This window comes from Urocampus carinirostris, chromosome 5 (assembly GCF_059441175.1).
Source record: "Urocampus carinirostris isolate Australia breed hairy pipefish chromosome 5, RoL_Ucar_1.0, whole genome shotgun sequence".
Classification (NCBI taxonomy): Eukaryota; Metazoa; Chordata; class Actinopteri; order Syngnathiformes; family Syngnathidae; genus Urocampus; species Urocampus carinirostris.
In genome coordinates this window covers 22,899,470-22,917,446 of record NC_142353.1, presented here as the reverse complement: position 1 = coordinate 22,917,446, position 17,977 = coordinate 22,899,470, and the positions used below count along the sequence as shown (strand labels likewise).

At 37.9% G+C, this 17,977-nt stretch overlaps 1 protein-coding gene across 2 annotated transcripts in view; it reads left to right on the top strand.

The window, feature by feature from the left end:
* nsd3 (nuclear receptor binding SET domain protein 3) overlaps positions 1-14,895 on the top strand; it is a 46,010-nt gene extending 31,115 nt beyond the window's left edge. Inside the window, exons 16-26 of one of the 2 annotated variants that reach the window (XM_088336197.1) lie at positions 2,621-2,777; positions 4,223-4,425; positions 4,506-4,618; positions 5,241-5,387; positions 5,460-5,582; positions 7,315-7,431; positions 7,507-7,648; positions 7,807-7,913; positions 7,999-8,203; positions 9,308-9,581; positions 9,661-14,895. In XM_088336197.1, coding sequence (XP_088192323.1) covers positions 2,621-2,777; positions 4,223-4,425; positions 4,506-4,618; positions 5,241-5,387; positions 5,460-5,582; positions 7,315-7,431; positions 7,507-7,648; positions 7,807-7,913; positions 7,999-8,203; positions 9,308-9,581; positions 9,661-9,679 — 1,607 coding nt within the window. In that variant the 3' untranslated portion in view covers positions 9,680-14,895. Of the gene's footprint in view, positions 1-2,620; positions 2,778-4,222; positions 4,426-4,505; positions 4,619-5,240; positions 5,388-5,459; positions 5,583-7,314; positions 7,432-7,506; positions 7,649-7,806; positions 7,914-7,998; positions 8,204-9,307 lie in introns of both variants that reach the window. The other variant, XM_088336198.1, reaches the window with a different exon arrangement.
* Positions 14,896-17,977: the final 3,082 nt, after the last annotated feature.

The following is a 17,977-nucleotide window of genomic DNA, read 5'->3' as shown; positions in this document are numbered from 1 at the left end:
ATGGACCAATCCTTTCACAAATCACCACAGAAAAAATGTCATGATGTGAGTTCTGGGTGACCATGACATGAGTTTATCATTCTGCACAGACTAAATCATCTGTCTGGCAGGGTTGTGTTCAGAAACTGTCAAACCCTGGCTAGTGTGGTAGCGCCCATCCTTTTGGAAAATGAAGTCACCAGACTCCCACTCAATTTATCCATTAACTAGTTTTCCAGTATGTTGTGGTACATCTAACCATTGATTGCTGCTTTGTCAAAGAAGAATGGTCGGTAGACGGCTTTCTTTGACATATCGCAAAACGGTCACCTTTGGGGAATCTTGCTGATGCTCAAGAAGTCCATGTGGGTTCTCACGCTTGTTAATTTTGCCATTTATGCAGAAAGTTGCCTCGCCAGCTTAAAACAAGCTGGTCATCAAATCATACATCTTCCATCTTCTCTTGCATTGCAATGCTAAAGTCACGACGAGCTGGTTTATCAGTGTCCTTCAACTGTTGAAGTAATTGTAGCTTGTAAGGTGTCATGTGCCGTCATCTTCCTAAGACACGCCAAACAGTTGGTGTAGGACACTGAAGTTCCCTACAGAGTCTTCTGATTGATATACAGGGGATGTGATTAAACAGTTCTAACTTGTTTAATCACATCTTCTGAAGTTGAGGGATGTCCCGATCTTTTAGCTGGGAATAAGCACCCATCAGTTATTAATTTTTCATCTTACTATGGTACTCTGGTGACTCCTTTCCAAATTTTCTACGACTTTTTATTAATTCAAGTACACAAAACGCTTTACTGATTGAGTGATCACGATTAATAGGTCTGAAAAGACAAAAAAAAAACATAGCCTGCCAAAAAACTCAGTGTAATTAACTTTATAATGCCACAACTTTTTATCTTACTGCCATTCCTAGTTAAGGAAATATGGGGACTACTTATGTCTTGACCTTTGGAACACCCTGTATAATGCTAGTCTTTTTATATTTTATTTTTATCGATTGTTTTTATTTAAAATCCCTGATCGCTGGCCGATTGGAGTCCGGTGTTGCTGCTGCTCCTTGCATGTGTGTTCAACTGACCAGCCCTCGATGCAAGTACTCTGAATCTGATTGCCAGACATGCAGTAACTGATGTGTTTAAAGTGTTGATGTCCTCAAACAGGGGTTGTCTACCATTCTCTGCCTCCCTCATGACACATGGATGTCATTCAGGAGCTCCAACAAACTTTCAAATACGAATCAGATGTTGCAGTATAGGCTATAGTCTCATTGTGTGTGCACTGGAACCTCCAACGTTGAACACCAACTCCGGTAGCAAAAAATTTCAAATCGGAATTGTTCGGTTGGCTAATAGGTGTACTAAAGTCAAACAAAAATTAAATGTTCATTGTCATGCTAGTCATTAGCTACATGCTATTTAGGAGATTCTTATTTATATTTTTGCAGTCAATTGATGGGTTATCAGGATTTTGCCACCGTTTTCCAGAAAATGTCTGAAGTCAGACATGCTCAAATTTTCGTACTCCAAGCACCACATTAAGAAAATGGAGTACTGTACAAGCATCTTCATCAGCATACTTAAATAATACACAAAACAAAGTGAGTTATTTTTCTAATTGTAACAAGAACCTTTTTCTTTGATTAAATAATTTGCTTTATTTATTTATTTATTTTCTGGACTGTAAGGCTGACCTGATAATACAGCGCACCCTCTAAATGTTTTTATTTAATATTTATTAAAAAAACGGGCTATAAGTTGGATTAAACTAAAACTACTACAAAAGCAGGGTTGCATCAAAAAACATCAGAAAATACTTTTGAAAATAAATGATTTCATAAAACATAAATATTGTAGAATTCTGGCTTCACAACTAACATACTTGATTCGTTCATAAACAGTTACCTATGTAGAAGCATTTTATTTCTGGTGTATTTACTGTATTATCGGTCCATAAGGAGCACCGGATTATAAGACATTTTTGTTTTTTTAGGTGCGCCTTAGTCAGGAGAATACAGTAATACCGCTGGACTATACCTATTTTTTTTGTTGTACTGCTAGAGCATATGTTTTTTCTGTAAGGGCCACATACAAATAATTTGAAGGTTACACTTTTTTTTACTTTATCTAACAAACAGGAACAAAAACGTAAGACAAAAAAAAAACAAACAAACACTGGTCACAGATACACTATGTGAATAGAATTTGGCATAATTGGCATTTTTTTCATTATTGTAATGTAAATCAGTTCATTATTTTCAAATCCCCTTTTGCTAAATCTAAATAGTTTACTTGGAGTTTCCCCTAAAATGTCGTCCAACTTGATCACTTTAAAGGTGTTCAACTTTGGAGAGGTTCACTGCACCTACTTTACAAACTTTTGAATTACTTTCATTATGTTTTTCGGCTTGTCTGCAAATGAGATTCAGGGTCTGTCCAGCTTTGAAAGTGTTTTAGCTCTAATTATACCCTCCTCCTCTCTTTGCATACTCATTTCCCATATCAAACACATGCACCCCTGCACGCACAAATATATGCGTACACAAACATGCACACGACCTCAACACCCACATCCACTTGCATGCACACCCACTCATACTCATGTCCATCCATACATACAAATGTAGGAGGCAAGTTGCTGTGCTGCGACTCATGCCCGGCTTCCTTCCACCCGGAGTGTTTGGAGATGGAAATGCCGGAAGGGTCTTGGTCCTGCAGCGATTGTAGGAGCGGCAAGAAACCTCACTACAAACAGATTGTCTGGGTCAAACTAGGAAACTACAGGTATGCACAAATAAAGGTTTCATGACAAAAGGCTATATTTCCCCATTAGATTTTTTTTAAACACCTAAGTTGGTATTTCACAAAACCAAGATAATGGACTAATTCGAGACATGCTTTTTCTATTGGCTGGATTTAGCCTCAAGTCGTTTGCATGAAACCAGGTTGAATTGTGGTTGGCTCGGTTAGTATGGTGATTTATTCTTGACAGCTAGCCCTCTCCAGGAGAGGCTAACAACTAGGCTAAGATTATCCTCAAAGATACATCTACATATGTTGCATTATTTTAATTATCCTGAATTGAAACTTTACTATTAAACTAAGCAGTTTTGTGATTTTCTTTAACTCTTCATTGTAAAATTGCAGCTGTTGTTTTATGATAATTTCAATTCATATAATTCATGTTGTAAGTTATTGCCATGCTATTTAAGAATGCTTTTCAAATTGCCATCAGAGTTTTTTATGAATATGTATATTAATTCCTGTTTTTAAGATTCTAAAAGGTGATGCAAAAACTTACAAAGATGGTATCAAGGAGGTCTTTGACAAGGGTAATACAGTGCTTTTATAGGCCCGGCTTCCATTCATCTCTTTCCTTGTCAAAAAGAGGGAAGTTTGTTCTTATTGAAGGATCAATGTAATAAAACAAAACAAAAAAACATCAAATGGGTGAGAATTAAAATTAAAATTCTAATTGTCATAGATAACAACATAGTGAAAATTGTTAACAATGAGATTATACGTGGCACTCCAGAATAAATATGGAATGATAGACTGAAGAGAAAAAGAATGTTAGAATAAATAGGTTCAAAATGAGCTTTGTTGCATTGGCTGAAAATCAAACCGATGCCTCCCGTGCGGCAGGCAAAAATCTTCCCACAGAACCCCTGATTATACTTCATAAGTTATACAAGTAGCCTAGACTTCCACTGAGCCGGGGCGCAATTGCAAGGCTTTCTTAATAAGTGCGTGTCTAACCTTTTTTTCCTCATAATTTCTTTCACTTTTTCATAAAACTCCATAAGTACCTGTTCAGCGGCCGTAATAAAAGACAATAGGCGGCACTTTTCCATTTTACGATCCATGATTCTAAGATTGATTCGTGGGGTCTATTGGGGATGCCAAAAACGTGCATTTAAATATGTACAGCTAGCTTGACAAAATTGCAACTTTTTATGCTGGCTTGGCAAACATGCAACCGATTAAGCCAAAATGCACCGGCCAGACTAAATCAAGCTGCGCTCTTTCAGTTAGCCTCGATTTCCTTATTCCATGTTTGTGCAATACATGGTTTGATGTCTTGGGGTACATTTTTGGACCACAACAACACACATTTTACTTCAAGTGAATGAGCCTTATGATCTTGCACTTACAAAACACTAAGATATGCGGTTTATTTGTATTTTTTGAATGCCATACATTATCTGTGAAAAAACTACTTCTTGCAGGTGGTGGCCGGCCGAAATCTGCAACCCTCGCTTGGTGCCGTCAAACATCCAGAGCCTTCGTCATGACATTGGCGACTTCCCCGTCTTTTTCTTCGGTTCCCATGACTACTACTGGATCAACCAGGGCCGTGTCTTTCCGTACGTGGAGAACGACAAAAACTTTGTGACGGGTCAGATTAACATTAACAAGACTTTCAAGAAAGGTAATCAAATTGGTGGTTTTTGAACACCTTACCAAAAAGCCAGACCCCCCCAAAAAATGACTGTTTTTTTTGTGTTTCAGCTCTGGAAGAAGCAGCCCGCAGGTTCCAGGAGCTCAAAGCGCAGAGGGAAAGCAGGGAGGCTTTAGGACAGGAGAGAAACTCTCGCAAACCGCCACCTTACAAATCTATCAAGGTAACAGTGATACAAAATAATAACATGTCTACATTGAAATGATAAGATCTGTTCAGCTCAGTTTTTAGTGCTGAGGTCCTGTGATAGTTAAAACCTTTGAAGTAGAAACATTTATTTGTTGTTTAGCTATCAGTAACGTATAATACATACTACTGTAACAAAATAACGACTAAAGATCTACAAATAAAAACTATTAAAGTTGCACACATAGTCACCCCCACCCAATACACTCAAAGCCCAGAGCAACCTTCCCCGTGATAGCATTTGCTGTGTATTGTCTGCTGCAGAACACAATGCAAGATGAAAATCCACTAAGTATCGAAACTGCGAAAAGTAAACCACGAGACAGTGAGGGATTACTGAATTGCAGTTGGTAGATTTCATCGGTCATTTTAAGTATTTAGGTGTTGTAGTAAAAAAAATATATAATAGTACAACAATCTTTTACAGCTCCAGTAAAACACCTCCCAAAGGACTTTCTGCTTGCTATATTCTTTGTACAAATAAACGTTGTTTGGATAATTACCTTGAATAATTAGTTTTGGTAAAGTTACGTCCCTTGCTGTATGAAAGCACTGAATCTTTAGTGCCTTCTCAAACGATGTTGTCATTCCTGTTTTAGTCCAACAAACCTGTTGGGAAAGTGCAAATGCACGTTGCGGACTTGTCAGAAATCCCACGCTGCAACTGCCGGCCTGCTGACAAGCACCCGTGCAGCCCCGACTCGCAGTGTCTCAACCGCATGCTACAGTATGAGTGTCATCCTCAGGTGCTTTGTGTTACTTTGTCTTTTAAACGATTGAGGAACAAACATTACATAATCACATCTTTTGTGGCACAGGTTTGTCCTGCTGGAGACAGTTGTGAAAACCAGTGTTTTTCCAAGCGACTGTATGCAGAGACTGAGGTGATCAAGACAGAAGGCCGTGGATGGGGACTCAGAACCAACCAAGCACTGAGGAAGGTAATGTCAAGATGAAATAAGAGACTCTTTTTGAGTTAAAAACTTATTTATTAAAGAGAAGTCAGAACATCGGACAAGGCAAAACTACTCTTAGATTGCTATGAAATAGTCCCACGGACTGAAGCGTAACAAATAGCAGTTAATCTTACCATAAAAAAGTATTCAGGTTTTAGTTTGCAGTTTCCTTTTTCAAGACTATTTTCTTTTTATCTTTATCTTGATTGTAAAAAATTGGGACGTTCATTGAATACCATTTTTTGGGGGGATGATAGAAGTATACGCCCCCTACTGGCTGCAAACTGAACACCAAATTTAATAAAGCAATCAGATAGGACTTCATGATTTTGTTTCTGTAGCACTCAAGTAGACACTGATCATACTTTTACTTTAAATAACCTATCATTTATTCATAGAATAGAAAGAAGGCAACAACCATAAAGACTAGAATTCACAGGATTATTTTCTAAATAATAAAATAAATGTGCAATTTTCTTTTTCCGAATTTATAGTTCCCGATCATAAAACGTCCACAAGAAGTTTGCCAAGCATCTAATTTTCAAAAATGTTGGTGGCTACAAATTAATATAAATAACATACCAAGTTTCTTAACAGTCAATATAATTGATGAGGAGTTTGTTTCAGTAAAAATATGCATTTCATTAACCTCACGTGAATTGGCACTACAGTCAATTATTGTATTTTAAGAAAAAGGCTAAAAACTGTTACATTTTGAAAAGAATAGTTGGAGATAGTTTTATGTTTTGGAAATCACCAATCAATTAGAATTGATACCACATAATAAGTTTGTCGAAACAAACGCTAATTAGCGGATAGAATAATACATTTTGCCGTGCATAGTGGCCTTACTGTAAACTGTCTCATGCGAAACTGGACTTACCTACATCTGATGAATTTGTAGGAAGCATAAATGGAAAAATATTGGATTTCAAAATTATATTGTATCCGATAAGTTTTGTTCGTAAGTTGCTTCAGTGCTATATTTTGTATGTTTAAGGTTTATATAAGTATGTTTACGGTTTGTAACCTGTATTGTTTTGTACCAAAAAAATAAACATTTCATAAAATAATATGCTCTATAAAGATAAATACAGTTAAGTTTAACTTACTTTTGGAAGATGAGCTTCAAGAGTTAGGCGACTTCTCCGTGGTAAAAAGTGGCCAAAAAAAAGCGTTCCGACCAATTTCTCAACCGCATCAAGCTCGATTATTCCACGGCTGGGTGAGCTCTCACGGCGGCACACGCCGGTTGTGGCGAAAAGAAGCACTACAATACTGTCCTGTACTTGGAAAAAAGTGCACAATACAAAATCCAACTTACAACAATGTCCGGATATCTTTTGACATCCCGAAAAAAATGTTTGTCTGTACCGTTGTTCGTAAAACGATTGTTCGTAAATAGGGGAGTGTCTGTACTACGTATGTAAGTAGTTAAGTCCATTATCGCATGCAAACAGTTGCATTGTGGAAATTAGAATATTAATAATTCAGATATCAAAAAGTTAATAAAAATATGAATAACTGAGACGGTCTTTCTACCTTCTATGCATAAAACCGAAAATCGTGAAAACCTTCACTAGTGCCATTTTCCCATTAGGTTAACAATTTGTAATCTTGACTACACTGTATTTCAAAATGACAAACTACAGCCATACAATTATATATTATATATATATGTATGTATGTAGATGAATAAATGTAATGTTTTATGCAGGGGGACTTTGTTACTGAATATGTTGGAGAAGTCATTGATTCTGAAGAGTGCCAGCAGCGAATCAAACGTGCCCAGGAAAATCACACCTCCAACTTCTACATGTTAACCCTAACAAAGGTAAAAACTTGATAGGGAAAACCACGCCTTCTCTTAAAACTCCTTATTCTTAATGTCCAACTCCGTCCTTTTTAGGATCGTGTGATTGACGCAGGACCAAAGGGGAATTCTTCCCGGTTCATTAACCATAGCTGCAGCCCCAACTGTGAAACCCAAAAGTGGACGGTCAACGGTGATGTCCGCATTGGAATCTTTGCTCTCTGTGATATAGAGGCTGGTGAGTAAACTGCCATAATGTTCAGTGGCATAGCTTAGTTAGCTGTGTTATTGTTTTATTAAAAAAAAAAAAATCCAAGTTTCCTCGCTCGGACCTCCAATCGGTTCAGTATCTGGGTCTGAGATGAGAGTCATAAAAAGCTGCCTGTCTGTGTGCAGGCACTGAGATGACATTCAATTATAACATGCACTGCGTGGGCAACAGGAGAACATCTTGCCATTGCGGATCAGACAACTGCTCAGGTTTCCTTGGGGTGCAGCCAACTGTAAGAATGATCTCCACTCCATATTAGGGCACAATCTCGTTTATCCGGTGTTTTTTTTTTATTGTTTTGTTGCTTTTCCCTTCAGAGTGCAGTGGTGCAGGAGAAAGAGGAGAAGGCCAAGAACGCCAAGCTCAGGCCGAAAAAGCGTAAGATGCGGCTGGAGGGCAAGCACGTGCATGAGTACTTCTGCTTTTACTGCGGAGAGGGTGGAGAGTTGGTGATGTGCGACAGGAAGGAGTGTCCCAAGGCGTACCACTTGCTGTGTCTCAACCTCACCAAGCCGCCATATGGTAATGATAAAAATCCCTCATTTGAAAGCAAAATTCTCAGCTGAGACGCTCCAATATTATATTAGCATTTCTGACAAGATGCTCTGGGCATTGGTCTCGACTCATAGAACCGTAGTTACATACTTATCTTTTTTATATATATACACACATACATATATATATATATTAGGGTGGTCCTTAATGGGGGTCGATTTTTTTTTTTTGAAATATTGGGCTCTGACCCCCCGCATATGTTCTTATATCGATAAAAACACACTGTGTGCAATTTTGAACAATTTGGATAATATTTAGAGGTAGCTCAACGACTTTGAAATTTCCCAAAATGGTAAAATTTTGGCAATTTTCGAGAAAAAACGGAAATCTTAACCCTATGTGTACGGCGTTTTAGAACATCCAATTTCAGTCCATTGCTTATAATTGTAACACAAGAAAAGTTACAAGTAACTTTGTACACTAGGTCTGATATAATGTGCGAAAAATCCTTATTTTTCATACCAAAATTTCAGAGGCCTTGAGCGACCTCTAAATATCCTTTGATTTTGATGAAACTTTGCCTAATTACGTTTTGTATATATTGGAACATATTCAAGGGGTCAGAGCATGAAATTTTAAAAGTCGAAAAATAAGGACCACCCTAATATATATATATATATATATATATATATATATATATACATACAACCAAGTTGAACAGCAGTGGAAGTTATTCATCAAAAACGCGGACACAGAAATGTAAAATATCTAAATGTTAATACAGTCTAGGTTATTTTAGATTATTTTTTTACAAAAGACAGGCTTTACGTTTTGCGTGTCCGCACGGAGGTCTTTCACCTCTCGCGCAGCCTGCGCTCTGCGCCGTCCAGTCCCGTCAGACACAGAGAACCGGGTGCGCGGCGGTGGCTGGGGTTGGCCCAAATCACCTCTCCTCCTCCCGTGTCCCCACAAATAAAATATGAAATTTCAGCTTTGCTTCAGAATCGGTCCTGCAAATCAATTGAATTGTCCAGGCTCGAGACGGGTCGTCCTTTACTACCTGCTGGCCTGTGTCAGGTCGGGCCTGGTCTCACCTCTGAGAGTGATACATTTGAGCGTTTCTCGTCACAGGTCGCTGGGAATGCCCCTGGCACGACTGCAGCATTTGTGGCTCACCGGCCTCGTCCATGTGCGACTTCTGCCCTCGCTCGTTCTGCCAGGACCACGAGGCGGGGGCGCTCAACGCTTCGTCGCTTGAGGGCCGACCTTGCTGCTCCAGGCACAATCCTCTCCGCCCTCTGAGTCCCAACCACGGCTCTACCCAGCCCACCTCTTCCCTAAGTCCCGTCGCAGTAAAAGAAGAACCGCAGGGAGACGACGTGGCGCCTTCGTTACCTCGCTCCCTGTAAAGTTCCTTTTGTTATCTCCTCTTTTTTTTCTTTGGGCGGACCTTCATAGCCAAAACATTTTGACAAACTCCCTAGGCGGCGGCAAGCCCGGTGAAATTGGAGCAGTGCATTCCGATGGCTGTTACCATCACATAGGACGACAGCACCAATATCCCAGACCAAGCTTATGTTCCCCCCCCACCCCCTCTCTTCTTTCGGGTAACCTAGAGTGTCCAAGGCTCTTTGAAGGACACAAGGTAGAGGAAGTGGACGCCACGCCGGTTATCTTTATGTTTACCTGCTGTATGGCGAGGCTGGCGTCTCACACACGTTTCCACCACGAGGGGTGTGACACCTTTGTGCAATTTTTTGTTTTTTAGGCCCACACTACATTCCAACTTTCTTTTAAACCATGTTTTTGATATACCAATGGCTATCGATAAGTATAATTATGTATATATCTATGTTTGTTAATGTTTACAGCCAGATTTTTCTCACTTCATCTCGGTGAGTGGTGTATTTCTTTGTTTAGGTGTTCTGGAGACCTCCTCTCTAAAATTGTCTTATTAAAGTGAAATACTGTATCATGATATATAGCGTACTGGTATAACATTACACAAGTAATTGTTTGTGCATTCACATGTACATAATTGGCTCATGGTAATGTAAAGTATCTAGTCCTCCAGCCCCCACACAGATTTTTTTAAGGGACAGTGTGTATTCTTTAGTGCCCCAAGTGGTTCAAAAACATTCCTTCATCAAAAAAAAACAACTATCAAGATTTGCGTGAGAAGCAAAAATTCATAAACTATCATATAAAAGTGCATTTTTTTACTCTCGTCTGTGATTTTTTTTTTTTTTTTTTACATAATATGAGGCTCACCTAAACAGAGCTGACATTGTTGTCTGCCATCTTGCTGCTATTGAACCTCCTCAAAAAACAAAACGTTTTCCCTCGTTATTTTTTGTTGCTCTTCCTTTACTTATTTTTTTCTTTATTTTATTTCCCCGTTCATTTTTCTTAAGTCTTTCTTTTGTTTCATTATTTTTTCCTTCTTTTGCCTTGATGTTTTGGTTCCTTTTTTCCATATGTCTTCTTTCATCCTTTTCTTTCTTTTCTTGTTTTTTTCCTTCTCTTCTGTTTTTCTGTTTATTTGCTAAAGGCTGTGGTTTGGTCTCTTATGAGTGTCCATAATTTGAAATCCTCTTACTTATTTATCACTACACAATACAGTGACCTCTAGTGGTCAAATATTACACACTGTCCCTTTACATTGTTTGTTTCACTTTTTCTTTTTTGAGCCATTGGTTTTGCTTGAGGGCTCAGCCATTGAGCACTGCCATCTGAATATCGTTTAATCAGCCTTAGGGACGACTTTAGTTCTGCTCCGGCTGTAGGAACTACTACCTTATTTTTCCTTTTCTCTTTCTTTTGCCAAAACTCTGAAAAGCACTTTCACATGCCTTCCTTCACATTACACTATTTAGTTAGGCCACACGTATACAGAAATGTATATTAACGGAACGTTTAGTGTTTTGAAAATGGATACCTCTTATTCTGGTAGTAACATAAACATTTCAAATGTCTTGTGATGAAAAAATGTGGAAAGGGGGCAAAATTTGCTTGAACTGCCAGCCTTGTGTTGAATTAATGAAACAGTATCATGACACAGTTCAGTAGAGTGTACAAAATACAACCTGTACAGTGTTTTTAAATTGCTCATCTGTTGGATTTTTGTATTTATTACACCATATTTTATACCAATTGCTTTGTCAAACACCAGTGCAGTACTTCCTGTTGCCACAGTGTGACATTTGAAAAGAAAAGAAAAAAAAAATCAAAGGTTCACTAATACTGTACTTCTTTAGTGCATACTTATTATGCATAGGTGTAATGATTCCACATTAGGCCGCTGCTCATGTGTATTGACTCGTCACTGTTTTCGCTGTTGAAAGCAGTTCAGTATTGGAATGTGTCGGCATGATGAAGCCTTTGTCATGCTTTTCGGGTAACAAGGGTATATTTTATTTTGTTTTTCTTTTTTAAGATGGCAGGGATTTCCGCCATAAGATATTTCAAACAATGTTGATGCACCATTTTGTAAAGGAAGGTTAAAAAAAACCGATAGAAAATCCAGACAAATTTGGCGCTTTTAGTTGCATTAAGTTAGATGGACTACATCACCATTGTCTTTTTGCACTTATTGTCTGTTATTTGCAATTTTTCCTCTGATATGCAGTGCTATGAAAAAGTATTCACCACCTACTCCTAATATAATTATTTTTAAGTATTCTTAAAATTATTACAGAAAGCGAAATTTAATTCCAATTTATTGCCTATCACATTTGTCTACAACCTGCCTAACCCTCCCAAAAGCACAGCATCTAGAAGTATTTCCAGGGGTGATATGTATCTTGATAATTATATGAATATTATTTTTCTAAGCAGGGCCACATGTTTCCTCTTTTATTATCCCAATTTTTTTTTTAAAGTGGAAGCCCAATCGTGTACAATTTAGTCCTATGATGTTTGTAGAATGAGCCGTGGTTGGTCAATACCGTAACCTTGAAGTCATTTTTAGTGGATACATTTAAAGAAAATAAATCCCCTCGTTCCCCTAAAACTAAATTTAGTTGGTGGCCGACAAAACTTGGGTCGGGGTGAGATCAGGCTGCATCATTCATAGGCAGTAAGTCAATAAAAGTTACATGTTGGATGCATCCAATGTCTTTTAACCCTCAGTTCAACAGGAGTGACTAATTCCTTTGGACACCCTATTAGCCTCTAGTTACATATTTCAATAAACAGGGTTCGTAGAGGTGCTTCAAATCATTGACAATGCTTTAATTTTAATGTTGTGTTTTGAAGGATTGAAAAGTGCTTGAATTTGGGGTCAAGGTCCTCGTAAAGCTTGAAAATGTTGGCAATGTTTCACAACAAGTCTGCTTAAAAATTACGCCAACACTGTTCTCCAGTGGCTTTCGATGAACTGCAGCTCGCATTAGTTTGTTTGGCTTTTTCCTATGAAGCGTCATCGCCCCCTATGGGTCAGACTCAAAAGAACAGGTGCACGCTTAATTGTATTGGAAATAAAATTTGCGCAACTGAAAATGTAAGCAACATATTACTGTCATTTTTACCAAACACCTGTATGGGAAGCGATTAGTCTCAATCCACAAATATATAACAACAATAATAGTAATAATATAAATATATTTGTGGTTTACTTAAGATGTAAAAGTCGTATGTCTTGATAAATGTACCCACAAGATTAAGAATCCCATATGTAAAATGTGAATATATTTGTGGATCTGCATGATTACATGATTAATACCAGATTTCTTCTTTTGATGGTGCAGAAATTGAACAAAATTGGCTATGAAAGTCTTTAAAACATGCCCGAGTAAAAGTGTATGAATCTTGAATAAAATATTTCGCAGTTACTTTGCAAAAAATGTTGAAAAGAATCAGCTATAATTTGTCAAAATGTATAGTCTGACGTATACACACTGCCGTGGGTCAAACCATGAAGTAGTTGGCCAATTCTAATTGCAAGGCGGATTTTTAGCAATCTCAAACTTTAAATATGGGATGCGTGGTTTGTGGTGTTCTTATAAAAAGTAGAATATTTTCCTTATGTGTTAGTAATGCCCAACTGAGTTTTGAGAGCCTCTATATTTTCCACCCGCCCTGCCCATCTGCTTTAATATTTTAGCAACGCTGTTTTGTGATGCACAACACATTCAGTAGAGGGAAAGGGAGGGGGAACGTTTGGAGAGTGACTTTATTTTCGTCTTTTTTTTTTTTGTAGTGTAGCATAAAAATGGTAAAAGTAAGAAAAGGCCTGTCTCAAATACAGTTCAAAAGCCAATCCAAACCTCCAAAAAATGCATGATATATGAGCTGACTGACTCTGCAATCATGACATTAAAACAGGCTATGGCAGAGTTTCAAATTTCAACCTTTAAGTTTTCCTAATGTGTCAGGGCCCCAAACTGTCATCTTGATGGTCACAAATGGCTCAGTGGCTACGAGTTTGAGACCCCTGCCCTAGCTGAATAAGAATGGGCACATTTTGTCATTAGTTTTTCACTTATGCAATACTCAGAATACAATTTCAACATAAAAGTTGTCTTCTTTTTAAAAAAATGTTTATATTTACCAAATTGTCTTTGAATACACTTTTTTGAAGCGCTTGACAAATGAGGCAATTATACAAAACGAAGGCGAATGCATTTTGATGGCACTGTACATCATTTATTACCCATGTCCTAATACTTTCCTCTTGCTCATTGGCACTTTTATTTCCCCACTCAACTAAACTTGAATTTTATTATTTATTCTCATGTTTTATAACAAGTGCTGACCATAGTTTTGGGTGAATCATAATGGCTTGACTTGTCACTTGCTTTCCCATTGAGCTTAACTGCATACTTTTGAGTTATAATCCTTCGTCACAGTGAAGTTTTCTTTCCTTTTATTATAGATACATTTTCTGTAATAAAGGGAGATGACTTAATTATTTTTTTAATTGTTTGCAGATGCAGATTGCATGACAATGTAGCTCAGTGCCATTTTGCCCCCCTGCTATTACAGTGGCAGTATTATTATGCTTCATTTGTGTGTCGCGTCGTTTCATTTGCTAACAAAATTGTTTTATACATCGGTGCTGTTTATTTTGTAAAAAAGAAAGCAAAACAAACGTCCCCTTCCTCCCCCCAAGCATGACTGTTCCCTTGTAAGTGACCCCGAGTACGACTTTTCAACGAAATTCTTTAAAATTGATATTCTTACCGTTAGAATAAGACATCCATTTAATGCTTCAAAGAGTCTGTTCTTTGGAACATCCTTTTTGTGCAATTTTGCAGATTATTGTTGGATTTTTGCTTGATAAGCAGCTAGAGAGAAACTGGGTGGTACATTCTCACCTATCAAAGCACTCACTCTTTTTTATAAGTAGAATTACTTTGAGTTCATAACCATACCTATCTCTCTTGGTGTTGCTTCAATTAAAAAAAACGTGGATGAACACGACCACCATGTTGATTACTGTTCAACCTGTGTTACTGCATATTGTTGGCAAACCTGTAAATAGTCTTGCATTGTATTTGCATAGAATCAAGTTATGTGGCGTGCCATTTTTTTCACATTTTGCTTGTACAATATGCTTCTAAATGTGTGTGAATGTTGGCAAAACACTCTTTTTGTACATGAACGTCTTTTTATTTGAATATATGACTTTTGTCCCATTTTCATTCAAAAGTTGAGTTGGAAGAGTTCAGACATGCCTGAAGTTCGACTGTAATAAAGCTGTACTCTGTCTCAGTGAACCACTAGATTGTGTCTTTTTTGAAAAAGTGTGTCAAGAGGGATACATTTTCATAATATATTACATCTATTCCAGTGTGGACAGTTGTTCATGACCAACCTGCTTTTGCAGATGGTGAAGGAAACCTTGAACTAGGGCTGCACGATTTCAAAAAGGAAAACGTAATTGCGTTTTTTTCAGACCAGTATTGCACTTTTAATGCGATTTTCGACTTTAAAAGAATAGTATATTTTCTGTGGTACTTTTTTTTTTAATTCTTTATTGTATTTAATTATAGTGACCACCTTTAACCTTAATAAAACAGTGCCCTCTGCTGGGACACTTTGTAAGGGTTACTGTCTGCTGACGGTTATCTAAAAATGATTCCTCAATTGAAGTAAACACAAGGGTCAAACTTACCTTGTGTTGATGGCTATCACCCAGTGAGAGTATACGATATTAGCAAAATAACAATTATCGATCCACGAATAATAAAATACAGAATTACAGTTGAATGAATGATCTTTATGGTCATTATACAAAAGTCCAATGAAATTGGAGGGGTTCTTTCAGAATAAGAAAGCCATTTAGAGAGCGGCTGGCTAGCTGCATGCTAGCATCAGGTAACCGCGACTTCAGCAAGGTCTCTGAGGATTTTAAAGTCAATAGTCACATGTAGTGGTTTCCCACGAGTTTTAGTTCCAGGTCATCCGTATCATCTGTAATGGATCTGGTGTTGGGGAATAGCCAGGCTGGACCTGAAACCTCGTTTTGGCTCTCTCTACCAACGCCTCCTCAGTCGATACACAGAGCATCCAGTGGTGAACAGCATTTCCTTGCGCTCTTCTGACTCTCCTCAGAGTCTGAATTAGAAAATGAATTTATTTTCAATGTAACGAGCCACTAAAGCTACTAGCTGTTGTGTTGCTCCACCGTTTGTTTACTCTGGGGTTGGGTTTTATGATTCCGCCATAACGACTTAATGAGGCTCGGACGGTGTGTGGCTTTTTGCAAACTTTGCCTCGCCTTCATTGGCTAGTACCGTTAAAACTCTCTGAGTGCCCGGCGCTGTTAAAACCCGAACAGTGACAATACTGTTTGACCAAACCTTAGACCATTCAAATAACGTGGGGGGAAAAAATGACAAACATTTACTTTAAATCTTTGAAAAGAAAAAAACATTGTCTCACGATTACACAATTGCACTACGTCACATTGCAATATTGATTCAATTACGATTAATCGTGCAGTCCTTGCAGGAACTGAAGCAGAGGTACTCAAAATAAAGATGGTATTCAAAAACAAAACCAGAAACAAACGAACAATTGGTCACAAAACAATGAAATCTCCAATCTAAATCAAACCTGACAAGACCCAAACCAAAAACAAAGACAAAAGTGGAAATAGAGATTATGATGCAAGGAACTAAGTAACAAACAAGGGATCCTAAAACAATCTAATGACCAAACAAAATAAAACCTGACATGTTCCAAACAAAAGAATGTCCGGAAGGGGAAACCAAGGAACATAGTAACAAACGAGTGGGCACCAAACTACAAACTAAATTTACAAACAAGAAACCAGAAACAAAACAATAAAGGACCAATGGAGAAGCTCTCAAATCTCTGTTCCGGCTATCACCCTGGCCACTTCTGGTTCCTACTTCAGCGGCGAGGAGAAAACCCCTCAGCCTCTTCCGGTTCCTGTCTCAACGGCAAGGAGAAAATTATAGGGCTGCTTCTGATTTCTGTCTCGGCGGCCAAGGGGCATGTTCCATGCCACAGAGACAGTGTCCAGAAGCTGTCAGAACAGAGATGTCGAAAGTTGCCCCTGGGTCCTTTACAGGTCGAGGCATTTGCATTTCCATTGCCACCTCATTTTTTTGTTCTGTTCTTGTTCTGCAAGCGCTTTACAATGTGCTTCACACTTTCCCTTTTACACACTAACTAACCGATAGCAGCATGCTATCAGCCATGCAAGGCAACTACCTGCTCATCGAGGGCATTAGGGATTCAGTGTCTTGCCCAAGGACACTTCGACATATAACTCAGGGGAGCTGGGAATCGAACCTGCGACCTCTTAATCCCAAGGCGAGCTTTACCTACTGCAGCCCCAGTTTCTTGTTTGACCACTCTGTTAGTTGTTTAGTGGCCACTTGTTTTTTTTTTTTTCTTTTCCATTTCGATCTTTGTTTCTGGTTTGTATCATGTCAGCTTTGGTTTTGTTTGGACATTTTGTTGTTTTATGACCCCTTGTTTGTTTTTACTTTGTTCCTTGCATTTCCATTTTCTGTTTGGTCTTTGTTTCTGTTTTGGATTTTGTCAGGTTTAGTTTTTTTCTGGACAGTTGTTGTTTTGTGACCACTTGTTTGTTATTTTGTTCTTAGTTTTGTTATTAAATATCATCCTTATTTTGAGCATCGCTGCCACAGTTCCTGCTTCTTTTCTCATGAGTCCACCTAAAAAACACTAATGGGACCATTTTGAAACTTGAGTTGTTTTTGTTTTGTTTGTTGAGTTTTAGAACGTTAAATACACATACAACCCATTCAAAACAATGATACAAGTAATATGGAAGCAGAAAGGCACGTTGGAAAAAAATATATAAAGGGTCTTTGAACCCAGTTAAGCATTGCTAATATATACCTAATGGAGAAAATCTTTAATTTTAACTCTTAGGAGACCTCAAACTGCGCACCCTACCCTTTTCAGGTACTACATGTGACGTGGCGTTGTGAGTTTCATTGACGTGTCAAGGTAGACTGAGGTACATAAACAGAATTTCCGTCTTTCAGAATAAAACGACTTTCATGGACGCTAATTCAAACATACATTTTCTGTTTTTTTTCTGTTTTGCTTTTTAATCATGGTGCAACAAACAGCTCATCACTAAATAAAACAAAATACTTGAAAAGAAAAAAAGGCTTATAAGTGACCTATCCTTTAATTAAATTGGATGCCTTTACGATATAGTGCATTTTAAGCATTGATAAAATGCAATCATTTTTTTAAACTTCATATAATCAGGAAACGGAAAAAAGTATGTATTTTTTATATACTGTTTTGAAAAATCAATAACGGACGTGTGCTGTCCAATTGGGGTGA